Here is a 14,581-nt window from a genome sequence, read left to right as displayed (position 1 = left end):
ACCCCTAAAATTTAGGGTCGCCAGGTTATCACACATTAGAAACCATGGGTACAGTGAACAGATAATATTAAGGGTTTTTAGTCTCTTACCCATTCTTCTGGGTAGATCCGGGTATGGAGGTGCGCTTTTTCTTAGATGGAGTCTTGCACCAATGAGCATCAGGTAGAACTGAAAGACAGGAATGGAGTCGTGCCAGCCAGGGAGCTTTATGGGTGTCATATTCACAACCTTTCTTGGTGGCGATGAGACATGATGGAAAGACCCACTTGTAGGTGGCACCAGAGAGGTCTGGATAGATGTTAAGGTCAGCACTGTCGAAGTCAATGGCAGGAGTACCTCGTAACTTCATCCTAATGGCATTCTTGTCTTCAAAGTAATGTAAGCAGCAGATCACGTATCTGGGCAGCTTTGAAGAGAAGTTTCGCGGTTATAGGGCTTGGTAAACATGATCAAATCGCAGAGATTCCATGGCAGATCTCCCTAGAATGGTGTTGAGAATACCATGGATTGTGTCTTCTAGGTTGTCGTCTTTGGTGGCTTCTAGTAGCCCCCATATCCATAGATTGTTGCAACGCTTTCTATTCTACAAGTCTTCGAGTTTGTATAGGGTGGTGCGGTGAGTGACCACCAGTTTCCTGCCTGTGCTCTGGAGCTCCCTTACAGCTTCCTCATGTGAGACTTGGCGTTTTTCAGAGTCCTCTACTCTAACAAGTAAGTGAGAGATATCTGATCTCACTGCCGTGAGTTCCTTTTTAATAGATTTTTCAAGACTCTGAAACATGCCAGCTAGCTCCTTCTTAATACCTCTCATCAGAGAGGACATATCTGAGCCAGCAGAGGAGCTGGGATCTTCCATGCAGTCAGAGTCAAAGTAGGATGCCAGGGAGCTCTCACGTAGCGAAGCAGTGCAAGTGAAGACCTGCTAAACCTGGAAGTGCAGGTCTGGCCGCTCCGTGTGTTAGGGCTGTTTTTCTCCACGGCAAGAAACCTCTTGATTGAGCCTAAGGTAGGAGGCTTTGCTGTCGAGCGCCTCCCGGATCGTTCCCTGATGGTGGTGCGGGGTCCAGGGGTATTAGTAGGCATTGCTAGGTAGGGAAAGCTGTGCCTCGGATGGATGCAGCTGATGGGTGCCACCCAGAAACCACGCCCCCCATTTCATTTTTTGCAGATTTTTAAGGTTTCCTTCATTCATCCATTTTGGAGGTTGGGTATCTTTATTTGCATGGTAGGTGTAGCCTTGTCTAAGTAGTGTTCATTTCTTGCTAATTAGCTTATTTTTGTATTATGTGATGTTCTATTGCCGGGGTCTCCAAACTGCAGCTTGAGGGCCAGATGTGGCCCTTTGCTAGCCTTGATCATGCCCCTGGGGCTCTATTCCTCTCACTGATATAAGGCACTATCCCTCCCACAGATACCAACAAGGGGACACTAAAGGCGCTTTTCCACTGCATGGAACCGAATGGTTCGGCTCGCTTTTGCGCTTTTCCACTGCATGGTACCACATATACGTTGTTGAAACGGTTCAGTTTGGTGCGGCAGTGCTTTTCCACTACATGGAACCGAACAGTACGGCTCGCTTAAACAGTACCACCTCGGTTGTGGTTCCAAGAGGGCCGTACCGGTACCATATGCCACAATCCTTTGCATGCAGCCTTGACTGTTTGTCACTACTAGCCACTGATTGGTCAGAGAATCGTTGTTATCCCACCCACTTACTATTAGTGGAAAAGAAAACCATACCAAACCGTTCCAACACCGTACCATGCGGTACCATGCAGTGGAAAACCAAACCGGGCCAAGCAGGGCCGAGTGGAGCCGAGCCGGTACTTGCAGTGGAAAAGTGCCATGATTCCTTCACTGATACCATTGATGGGATACTACTAATAGGAGCAATACTCCTCCTTCTACTGACCACAAACCCTGAGGCCATATTTAGTCTCACCGATGCTGGGCCGGGGACATTTTCTGCCCCCCACTGGCCACAATCCGGTCCTGTCTGAAGGACAATAAATTGGCCCTTTGAAAAGCTTAGAGACCCCTGTTCTATTGTGATTTTTTTGTTTCACCAGTATTATTATGACACTGGTCCTGAAGAAGCCAAGATACCGAAACATGTAGAACTACAAGCATGATGGACATTTCTTTATGTTTAGCATCAACACTTGGTTAATATAAATCATCTATTAATGTTTTTTAACCGTGTTTTGTAAATAAAATGTATATATATATTTTAACAGTGGATTGTATAACAAATCACTTGCACCTTAAAAAATCCAATCCTGCATCTTTTTGTACCAAGTATTCTTTATTGACTTGTATTCATTAGAAAAAAAGTGCAGAAATTCTTCTGGTCTGAAATGTTCACTCTGTTCTTTTCTATTATATACTCCATTTCCACATTTTCCCAGTCTCCCCTCCCCAGACAGCTGTTTATTACAGAAGTCATTAAAATGATGGATGGTCTACTGGTTTATGTCTTGGAAAATTGCTGTCTGTTACCTGGATGAGTGAACTTGTGTTTACTACTGGCAGTTTATCATTAGTCAGCACCTGACTACTTTATGAATTCCAGAGGCCAGACACTAGGAGGTTTTAACTCAAACTTGGACATAGTTAGCACGTACTAACCTATCATACCCAATCACAATTCATCTTCTACTAATGTGACTAGAGACTCTAAATTGGTGTTGTTAAGTGTAGTATACGTTGCTTAAAAAAAAAAAAAAAAGCACAATTGAACAGTGGAAATGATGTAGAAAAAAAATTTGTGTCACTTTTTTTTTTAAACTGTCAACTTATGGAACTCTGGATTGAATGGAAAGGGGTTAGAACCTCTGTCAGGTCTTTATTGGTGTGTGTGTGTCTGCTAGGTAGATCCTTCCTCTCTGATTTTTCCTGGAGGAAATGATGCATAATTAAAAACTTTACAGATGTTATCAGAAGAGAGATGAGGGTTTTTTCTTTTTGCAGGGTGTTATTGCATGTGTATATGCATGTGCATTGAAAATAATGGGCTGCCAACGCACCAAAAGGTGTCCAAAATGGGACATGACAAAAAATTTGTAACCCCACTCATTGCACTATGGCAATGCACTCCACCCTAAAGCCTAGTACACACGCCATGAGTTGGAAAAACTGACAGCTGCGGTTGGAGCCACTGTACTAGTGCCCATCAGTGCCACCCCATCCGTGCTCATCAGTGCCACCTCATCCGTGCACATCAGTGCCACCTCATCCGTGTACATCAGTGCCACCTCATCCGTGCACATTAGTGCCACCTCATCCATGCTCATCAGTGCCACCTCATCCGTGCTCATCAGTGCCACCTCATCCGTGCTCATCAGTGCAACCTCATCCGTGCACATTAGTGCCACTTCATCCGTGCACATCAGTGCCACCTCATCTGTGCACATCAGTGCCACCTCATCCGTGCACATCAGTGCCACCTCATCCGTGCACATCAGTGCCACCTCATCCGTGCTCATCAGTGCCACCTCATCCGTGCTCATCAGTGCCACCTCATCCGTGCACATCAGTGCCACCTCATCCGTGCACATCAGTGCCACCTCATCCGTGCACATCAGTGCCACCTCATCCGTGCTCATCAGTGCCACCTCATCCGTGCACATCAGTGCCACCCCATCCGTGCACATCAGTGCCACCCCATCCGTGCACATCAGTGCCACCCCATCTGTGCTCATCAGTGCCACCTCATCCGTGCACATCAGTGCCACCTCATCCGTGCACATCAGTGAAAGAGAAAAAACCCTGTTTGCAAAATTCTATAACAAAATATGAAAAAGCTTTATTTTTTTTTTATCAAAATTTTCGGTCTTTATTTGTTGCAGGGGATGTCAGAAATCTGACTTGTATCTTAGTGCAGACTTCTAGGAAAATCAGTGAGCCAATCACACAAGCAGGAAATTATGTTTCTGGGGGTGTGGTCAGTATACATTCTGTGTACAGAACAGCTCCGGGTAGCCACATTGCATGCATTTTTTAGAAAATGACAGCGCTGCAGATTGAAAGTCATTTTTAATAAAATTAAATTACAATATGACTTGTGTCGCAACTGTATACACTATATTATTTTTCCTTTATTTGCTTTTTTTTTCTCCCCACAAAAATGGAGTTACCCGTTGAACTGCTTCCGGACCGCCCGCCGCAGATATACTGCAGCAGGCTGGCCCTTCTGCGCGAACCAATGTAGGGCTATGTCGGTCATGCACCTGCAGCTAGGGGGCGAGCGCGCGCCGCCGCTGGCGCGCTTCCGCCCCCACTCGGCAGCGGGGACTCCGATGCACGGGGCAGGCGGCTCCGATTGCTGCCTGGCACCCGCGATTGCTCCCCGCTGAGAGAGAACGGTCAGCTGTTGTAAACACAGCAGACCGTTCTTCTCTTTGGAATGATCACAGAGTGCCTGTATATAGGATCACAGGTCTCTATGTTCATTCCATAAGCCCCCCCCCATACATTTAGAATCACTCCCCTAGGCTCACATTTAACCCCTTGATCACCCACAGTGTTAACCCCTTTCCTGCCAGTGTCAAAATTACAGTAACAGTGCATATTTTTAGCACTGATTACTGTAGTAATGTCACTGGTCCCCCCAAAAGTGTCAAAAATGTAATTTAGGGGTTCGATCTGTCCGCCGCAATGTCGCAGATCAGCCTGTTTGTACTGTGTTGGGTCTTCTTTTTCCTTTGTTTATGTACTGCATTGTTTGTTATTGCAACTTTTTTCTCAATACAAATTGATTATACAAAAAAAACGCAGATCGCCGCCATTACTAGTTAAAAAAAAAAAAACAATAAAAATGACATAAATCTTTCGCGTAGTTAGTAGATGCGATAACTTTTGCGTAAACCAATCAAAATACGCTGATTGCAATTTTTTTTATTTTTACCAAAAATATGTAGCAGAAAACAAATCGCCCTAAAATGTAAAAACATTTTGATTTAAAATTTTTTTTGGGGGGAATGTTATATAGCAGAAAGTGAAAAATATTGTCGCACAGGTGATCAAATACTACCAAAAGAAAGCTCTATTTGTGGGGAAAAAAGGATATCAATTTTATTTGGGCACGACCGCGTAATCGTCCGTTAAAATAACGTAGTGCCGAATCGCAAAAAATGGCCTGGTCATTAAGGGGGCAAATACTTCCGGTCCAGAAGTGTTTAAGGAACATAAATATGGACATATACTGTAAGTATCCACATTGTATGCATCTGCAGGGTAGTCAAAATGAAAAGAAATGCATTTTATATAATAGAATAAAAACTTCCATGTCTGAACAGACAATAGCTCTCGGCCTTTATATGTCCATGAAGGCGTCTACACTGGAAGCACAGCACAAGCTGACTAGCAGTTCTGCAGGGGTGAAATTGACATTGGCCAGTCCTATCTGAACATCTAAGAAAAGTCTGACAACATAAGGCCAGGCAGCTGAATCATGACACAGCTACGGTGGAATTTCTGGAGAAAGCATAGGAAACAGGAAACACTACGGATGAAAATGTGTGGAAGAGATTAGCGCAAAACATGACATCGAAGACTACTAAGATCGAGAGGCTCCTTCGTCTCAAACATGAAAACGTCTCCTCTGGGAGCTGGGAACAAAAAGCTCGGTAGCCGTGCGGAGAAGTGGAAAATAATATCAGAGTTAAGTGGGATCATGGTGGGCTGAGAAGGAGCCTTAGCGCTTATAATTTAATCAGACATCAAGAACAATGGCAGAAGGAATTATAGAGTAACAACTTGACATGGTTTATTATGCAGCAATGGTATCCATGGCATCAAATAAACCAAAGAGCTAGACGGATAAACGTAGCACTAAGCCTTTGTTCTGACTTCCTGTGTAATATAAAGAAATATACTCGTTAAGCGAAAGGGGATCAATCTAAAAGGATGGATTGTACACGATTAGTACTGTGATAAATTTGAAGAATGGTCCTAGAAAGGCGATTTCCCAGAACAGTATGTGAGCAGGTTACTGACTGGTCGCTATCCAACAAGGACTGAGAGAAGTTTCTACTAGACCATCTCATTCTTGATAAGGAAGGCCAAGCAATGGTTGCCATGTGGTTGTTCAATTTCGGCTGCCACATTGGAGACCAGTGCAAAACTTAATCAAAGATTATTGAGGCTCTTTGAACCTTGCCTAGTCCCTCCACAACAAGGACTGAAAGAAGTTTCTTCAGGAGCATCTCCTTCTTGAAAACGAAGGCCAAGCAATGGTTGCCATGTGGGTGTTCAATTTCGGCTGCCACATTGGAGACCAGTGCAAAACTTAATCAAAGATTATTGAGACTCTTTGAACCTTGCCTAGTCCCTCCACAACAAGGACTGAAAGAAGTTTCTTCAGGAGCATCTACTTCTTAATAAGGAAAGCCAAGCAATGGTTGCCATGTGGGTGTTCAATTTCGGCTGCCATATTGGAGACCAGCACAAAACTTAATCAAAGATCACTGAGGCTCTTTGAACCCTGCCTAGTCCCTCAACAAAGTGGTTGTTCGATTTCTGCTGCCACATTGGAGACCAGTGCAAAACTTAATCAAAGATTATTGAGACTCTTTGAACCTTGCCTAGTCCCTCCACAACAAAGACTGAGAGAAGGTTTCTTCAGGAGCATCTCCTTCTTGATAAGGAAGGCCAATCAATGGTCGCCATGTGGTTGTTCAATTTCTGCTGCCACATTGGAGACCAGCACAAAACTTAATCAAAGATCACTGAGGCTCTTTGAACCTTGCCTAGTCCCTCCACAACAAAGACTGAGAGAAGTTTCTTCAGGAGCATCTCCTTCTTGATAAGGAAGGCCAAGCAATGGTTGCCACATGGGTGTTCAATTTCGGCTGCCACATTGGAGACCAGTGCGAAAAACTTAATCAAAGATCACTGAGGCTTTTTGAACCCTGCCTAGTCCCTCCACAACATCTAAAATCCTTCACACAAATTGTGTCTATCTAAGGTAGCATTTGATGCCTGGATATAACTTGCTTCCTGCTTGATTATCCTCTCAATTTTTGCATGATGCCATTGTGGGCCCAGTTTGTGTGAAGGCTTTCATATCTTAGCATTGAAATCGAGAAACTTCACCTGAACTCACACGATTTCAAAGCCGCATTTCAGTCCGACTTTGGGGAGGACTTGAAAGACATCTGTGTGAGTTCATGCACAGATGTCTATTGAAGTCGCCCCCGATGTCGCCAAAAGTAGTGCTAGAGCTACTTTTTGAAATCGGTGTGGCGTTGCAAAGTCGGCTGATTGGGACACTCCCATTGCAATAGGCTTCAATTTGACATGCGATTTGACCTGTCAAATTGCGCTGATGTGAACGGGGTCTAATAGTTGGCATGTACTAAGTGTCAATGCTAAGGTCCCCTGGAAGATAACAAACCTGATTGCCACAAGCAATACTCTTAATCAGGAGCGGTGCTTGCTATAAACCTGACATTTGTGGCCAGCCTTAGGACCGATACACAGTTTTTGTCTGTTCAGAACCAAGTAACGGGTTTGCTGGATAATCTGTCACTCTACTGCTGATACCAGATATTTGCACGCCAGAAATTTTGATTTCGTTTTGGATGCATTCGCTAGGTTGATATTTTGTTTCTTTGCATTCCTTGTGTTGGTCTGGTTTGTTTTGGGACTTAGTTTTGTTTCTTCTGGATTTGTTTCCTATATCTTTTATACCGGGTGGATTTGAAAAATGTTTTCCAAAATTTTTATTCTATTTTCGGACAGAAAACAATTTCATCGTAAATAATAGCTGGTTGTTAAGCAGCGGGCAGCCGCTGCGTCCCTAACAACCATGACTCATCTGCTGTCAGTGGGATTTCCTCTTTTTAAAAAAACTTTATTAAAAAACAGCGCCTCACCCAAGTCCATAGCAGGCCCTTCAAAATTTTGAGGAAAACCCCCATGCCAAAATAAAAAAAATAAAAAAAATAAAAAAATGGCTTGAGGTTCCCCCCCAAAATCCATACTAGACGCTTAAAATGAGCACCCCCCCCCCCCGCCCGAACTATACCAGGCTTCATGCCCTCAACATGGGGCAATGCTTTGGGGGAGGGGGGCTCCTCCCTAAAGCACCTTGTCTCCATGTTGATGAGGACAAGGGCCTCTTCCCCATAACTTTGGCCTGGCGGTTGTGAAGATGTGAGGGGTTATGGTTTAATAAGGGAGGCCCCCAGATCCTACCCCCCCCCCCATGCAAATGAGTATGGGGTAAATAGTATCCCTATTCATTCTCCAATAGTACCTGTTTAATTGTGAGTGTCTCCTCGTGTTCAGCGAGCAGTGTTTTTTTTTTTTTTTTTGTGTGCGGCTCGGCATTCATCATGATTGACACTGGATTTACATCGGGGGGACATGTTTTTATTTATATAAAAGACTTGTCCAAAACCGTGTTTGTGTTTTTATTTACTTACGATATTTTTTTTGGTGAATGAGAAGGGGTACTAAGTCCCCCCCCCCCCCCCCGCAGCCCCACAAGAGGAAGAGGCCCTTGTCCTCATCGACATAGGGACAAGGTGCTTTGGGGAGGGCATGTTGAGGGCATGTGGCCTGGTATGGTTCAGAAGGGAAGGGAGGGAAGGGGACTTGCTTGTCTCTTTCCTGACTTGCCGGGCTGCATGCTTGGATAAGGATAAGGGTCTGGTATAGATTTTCATAGATAGAATCCATGCCATTTTTTTTTTAATTTTGGCACGAAGTTCCCCATAAAAATCCATATCAGACCCAAAGGGCCTGGAATGGATTGGGGAGATCCCCATGCTGTTTTTTTTTTTTTTTTTACTTACCAGTGTAATAGGGGAACTACTGACTTACCAGTGTAATAGGGGAACTACTGACTTACCAGTGTAATAGGGGAACTACTGACTTACCAGTGTAATAGGAGACTACTGACTTACCAGTGTAATAGGGGAACTACTGACTTACCAGTGTAATAGGGGAACTACTGACTTACCAGTGTAATGGGGGAACTACTGACTTACCAGTGTAATGGGGGAACTACTGACTTACCAGTGTAATAGGGTACTTACTGAATTACTAGTGTAATAGGGGGACACACTGATTTACCAGTGTAATATGGGATGTATTGACTTACCAGTGTAACAGGGGACTTGCTGACTTACCATTGTAATAGGGGACTTACTGACTTACCAGTGGACTTAGGGGACTGCTGGCCTCAAATGTAGAAAAGTCCCAACCCAATGGCCATCAGTCTAAAGGGATCCTTCTCTCAAACACCACCAATCTAAAGGGGCCCATGTCCACTGAACACAAATGTAAGAGGCTCCTTTTCCACTAACAACCAATAAAATGAAGATCTATAATGCATTGAAGAAACTAGAGTTCAGCTTTCAAGGAGTGAGTAGAAGAGCTGCTTCAATGTGCATTTGGACACAGTAGCGTAGCGTGGGAGGTGCAGGGGGGGCAAGGGCTCGATGACGCGGTGGTGTCCTCTGTGTAGTGGGCAGTGTAGTGTAGTGGGCAGTGTAGTGGTCAGGTAGGAATCAGGTAGGTCATTGTAAGGGTCAATGTCGGGGACAGGTAGGTCAATGTAGTGGCCAGTACAGGAATCAGGTATGTTAGCGTAGTGGACTGGTAGGTCAGTATAGGAATCAGGCTGGTCAGTACTATTGTAGGAAGGGACTCGGGGAGTACTAAAAGTCCGCAGGTTAGGGGGCGCAAATTACTTGCCTTGCCCCGGGCGCTGACAACCCACGCTGCGCCACTGTTTGGACAGCCAGAGACAAGTGTCGCTCAGGCGTTTTGTAGAAGCCAATGTGTTATATGTGCCCCATGGAATGGCCCTTCCTCTCCCTAATACTCAATTTCTCATTCTAATATTATACGTTGGTAACAAAAATGCGTGTATTCCAAATCTGTCTGGGGTCTTTAAATGCCTGTTGAGGTATTCACGTCCTTCTGAACTAGCCCCTTCTTCTCCTAATGGGCCTGTAATGTCTGGGTGCCCCCCCAGGGCTAAGTTTCTTCTTTCATCAAGCGGTTACAAGTCTACCATTACAGCCTCTAAAGCATTTTCCAGCTGTACCTTGTGGATTAGACACAGGAACAAGGCTGGAAGATGTTTGTTATTGTCAGGAGATTACACAGGCGGATGATAGACGGAGGCCATGTCCAAATTCTGCAGTGAAAGTGAAGCTTTGACATCCCAATTGCTTTGGTAGCGAAAGGCAGGCAGCATGCTAACTGGAAAGCAATAAAATGTTATAAAACGTCCAGCGTCACATTGTAAAGTGGGGCCAGGATGAAACCCATAAATAGTCTTCCACTAACATGGATGTTATAAATGCGCCTGTTTTTGCTACAAAAGGGCCTAAAAGCAGATACCATAGAAACAAGCAACAAAAACTCCTTGTTTTTAGGCTTGGGCAAAATCTTTTGCCAGAGAGACCTTGCAGGTGAATTTGCCATAAAGCTGAGCACTAAACACATGTAAACGATACCAAAAATGCAAGCAGTGTAAAGCAAGGCTGGCCCAAGACATTGTGCTGCCTGGGATCTAGAATGAAATGCTGTGCCCCCCCACCCCAAAAAAAAAAAAAAGTCACCCCCCAACAAAAGGCCCCCACATCCATTATTTTATATAAATATTACGGTATTTATATGGTTATCTACTTCCATAACTCACCACCAGACCGGTCCACCAAACACCCGCTGTCTGTCCTAAGTCCTCCTGTCACTCCTGTGTCTGCCACGCCCACCACCCTAGAAGATCCAGTTTGCTCTGCGTGAGATGGAGTTCGCTCATGTCTGACGTCATTTCTCACACCAGAATCACGTGAGGGATGTTCCCCGGAGGAGATGCTCATCATACTCATCAATTTGCACCAAGGGGCGGCAGTATGGTATAGGGAAATGCTTACCCCCTTCATAACCAGGCCATTTTTTGCAATATGGCACTGCGTTACTTTACCCACTTCCGGATCTCCCGGAATAGCTGCCATAACCCCAGTATTTTTTTACAGGGCGGTGTTCTTTAACATAAAAGTGGTCCCAGTGGTGGATTCGCCACGGAATCACTTTTTTGGGTGGCGGGAGAGGTCCCCCCCCCCCCCCCCCCGCGACTTCCCGGTTGTTTTCCCCGTGCGCCGGAGCGGTCGGCAAAACAATCCAGTCCGTCCATGTCCCAGGCAGGAAGTCGAAAGAGGGCAAGATGGTCCCCACTCGACTCTATGGCCTAGGAGGACCAGAGCGACATCATACGTCGCTTCCCCCCAACGGTCTTAAAGGGCCCATTTTTTTTTTCTTGGCCGCCATTTCACGGTTGTTTTCCCCGTTTACCGGAGCCGTCGGTAGCGGGAAAAACGATTCGGTCGGTCCATGTCCCAGTCAGGAAGTCGAAACAGGGTAAGATTGCCCCCCACTCGACTCTATGGCCTTTGAAAACCGGAGAGACGTCATATGTCCCTTCCGCCCAACGGCCTTAAGGGGCCCATTTTTTTTCTTGCTTTTTTTTTTTTGCTTTTAAGGGTAGATGTGAGGTGTGAGATCTTTTTGACCCTAGATCTCACATTAAAGAGGACCTGCACTGCTTATTTCTATTACAAGAGATGTTTACATGTTGCAAGTATTTTCGATTTTTTATAGGTCTGTCCTGTCCTCTTTCCTAAAATGGACCAGCCATTAGGACCAGCACTCCCATAATGGTACAAAAGCAAGCTTAAAGTGGTTGTAAACCCACTTTTATAACTTGTACCTATAGGTAAACCTATGATAAGGCTTACCTATAGGTACTGTAAATATCTCCTAAACTTGCACCATTTAGGAGATATTTATATTGCATGCAGCCGATGACGTCATTGTCATGTTTTTACATTAGAGAATAATATACCCATCACTTCTAAAGTCTTGATCAGAGCATTGCAATTATCTTTAAGCAGCCTTTAAAGCCTCAGATTACAAAAGCAGCCTAAATGACATGAACCATCCCATGCTGGAGGAGAAGCAATGAACCCCGAGGGAGAGACAGAAGTTAGAAAAGTGTTTCCAGCCGGGTCAGAGACGGTAGCACCAGGAAATTTGGTCATGAATACAGAGAGACGAGAATTACAAATTAGATTCTATTCAGAGACAAAGGTATTTTCCACTTCAATAGAGGGATTTTATTCCTTCACTGCCCATGCGAGGGAGAGCAGAGCATTAATATATGTAGGCCTGCAACTCAAGAGTACGAAGGCTGTAATATTGGGGCCTTCACACAAGGCTTTGAAAAGTCCTTGCTAACGATGTTACAAAGACGAGCAGCCGTAGGCACCAGGTTTTCGAGGGGATGCCAAGGGACTTGGAAGCTTTTTGAACATGTAAACGTCTAAACGTTTTGGAAGAAAAAAGCCATGAAAAATAAATGTTAGACAGTTATCAGAAGGTTCTTTGGAGATTGTATGAGCGTGACCGGCATATGATTTTACGTGAAAGAAAATAAATGGCTAAATGTTACACTCAATCTTATCTAATTGTCCTCTAACCAGCAATAGCTCAGTTTTTACAGCTTTACTTTTTTCAGTAAAGCTCGCTATACAGGTAAGGATGCTCAGATTCACAAATTTACACAATCTATGAGGCTAAGGAATGAAGAATAACCGGGTTTACTTACCGCCAACCTCTACGTGGATGATATCAGATGATGTTCCTGCCTCATTAGAGGCCACACAAGTGTATTCCCCAGCATCCTCCGCTGTCACTTCCTGCAATGTCAGAGTCCCACCATGGGAGCCACTAATAAGGCCTGTTACTTCCTTGTCACCTGAAATCACATCACAACCATTATGAATTCAACAATGGCCTAAGGTACATGTAATGTCTACCTGCATTGGCATTATGATATTAAAGTTTGTCATGGTGTTAGCATTATCAGGCTTTTAAGGTTTCTCTCAGTGGGTGGAATGGCAATGACCACAGGAAGTGAGCTTCCTTTTAGTGCATGTCATATATTGCTACCAGGGTATTTCACTGCAAAACTAAAAGTATTGGTACTATTGTCATGGAGGTGGAGGGGGTGTGTGTGTGAGTTGACTTGCTTGACACCTGGAACACTACACCATTGAGTTGGGTGCATATGCACTCTCTTCTGAGACATTTTGGATTGAGTATCTACCAGATATCAAGTCAGACAGCTGACAACACATGTCCAGGGTGTATGCGGCATGAATAGTGAGCTAAAGACTAGGTTGTTGGGTCCACTAACAAGAGAGAGAAGTTGCTTTGACAAGGTTGTGATGGACCTTGTTGACACAAGGTCAGCACTTGGGGTGGCTGTTGGAAGTCAAAATGATTAGGGTTCAGGGTTTTACGTTAAGGCTTTAGTCATCTTTGACTGTCCTTTAACCACTTAAGCCCCGGAAGATTTTACCCCCTTCCTGACCAGGGGGTATTTTGCGATTCGGCACTGCGTGACTTTAATGGACAATTGCGCGGTCGTGCTAAGCTCTACCTAAATGACTTTGACGTTCTTTTTTTCCCCACAAACAGAGCTTTCTTTTGGTGGTATTTGATCACCTGTGCGATTTTTTGATCATGCGCTATAAACAAAAAAAGAGCGACAATTTTGCGAAAATAACAATATTTTTCCCATTTTTTTATATGAAATTCCCCCCAAAAAAATGTAAAAATCTTATTTTTTTTAAGTTTTTGGCCAATTTGTTTTCTGCTACCTATGTTTGGTAAAAAAAAAATCACAATAAGCGTATTTTGATTGGTTTCGCAAAAGTTATCGCGTTTACTAACTAAGGGAAAGATTTCTGTCATTTTTGGTGGGTTTTTTTTTAACGCGTAATGGCGGCGATCTGCTATTTTTTTGCGGGACTGCGACATTGCAGCGGACAGATCGGACCCTTGACTGACATTTTTGACACTTTTGGGGTTACCAGTGACATTTCTACAGTAATCAGTGCTATACATATGCACTGTTACTCTAAAATTACACTGGCAGTGAAGGGGTTAACTTTTTTGAGAGGGAGGGGTTATGTGTGTCCCTAGGGGCGTGATTCTAACTGTGATTGGCTGTGGCTTGAGGTGTATGAACAGTGATCAACGGTCCTACATAGTAGAACCGTATGATCACCGTTCATAAACAGTGGAGAATGACAGGCAGCTTGTTTACATTAGCCGCCTGCCTTTCTCCCTCTCCCTCGGGTCCGCCAGTCACACGCGCGGGGGGGGGTCCGTGACCACGCGGGAGTGCGCCTCCGGGGGCGCACGCTCGCTCCCTAGACCCTCACAGGCTAGCGACGTAGTACTACGTCGCTCTGCCTGTGAGGGGCTGACCGCCGCAGTAAATAGTCGTGCGGCGGTCGGCAAGTGGTTAAAGAAGCGGCTTAACCTAATGGTGTCCACCCAGTACGTGGTATTTTCTAGGAAAAGCCACCAAATCTTCTGGCTATTAGATAACCTCTCCCGTGTTAGGAATGCTGCTATTGCAGTTAGCTCTTCTTGTGAAGTAGTTCTTTCTGACCCTTGGATAAAAAATAGTTGAGAACTAAATACCCCCTCTGGTTTAAGCCTCCCATGTGTTCCCTATAGTGTTTTGTATTGGTGGTGGGGCACAAATGTC

At 44.6% G+C, this 14,581-nt stretch overlaps 1 protein-coding gene across 1 annotated transcript in view; it reads right to left on the bottom strand.

The window, feature by feature from the left end:
- HMCN2 (hemicentin 2) overlaps nt 1-14,581 on the bottom strand; it is a 377,259-nt gene that overhangs the window by 250,636 nt on the left and 112,042 nt on the right. The window contains exon 15 of the mRNA XM_082263033.1: nt 12,626-12,775. Coding sequence (XP_082119159.1) covers nt 12,626-12,775 — 150 coding nt within the window. The remainder of the gene's footprint in view (nt 1-12,625; nt 12,776-14,581) is intronic.

Source organism: Pelophylax lessonae (assembly GCF_965119305.1).
Source record: "Pelophylax lessonae genome assembly, chromosome: 7".
NCBI lineage: Eukaryota > Metazoa > Chordata > Amphibia > Anura > Ranidae > Pelophylax > Pelophylax lessonae.
The sequence above is the reverse complement of the archived record's forward strand: the minus strand, read 5'-3'. Positions and strand labels throughout refer to the sequence as shown.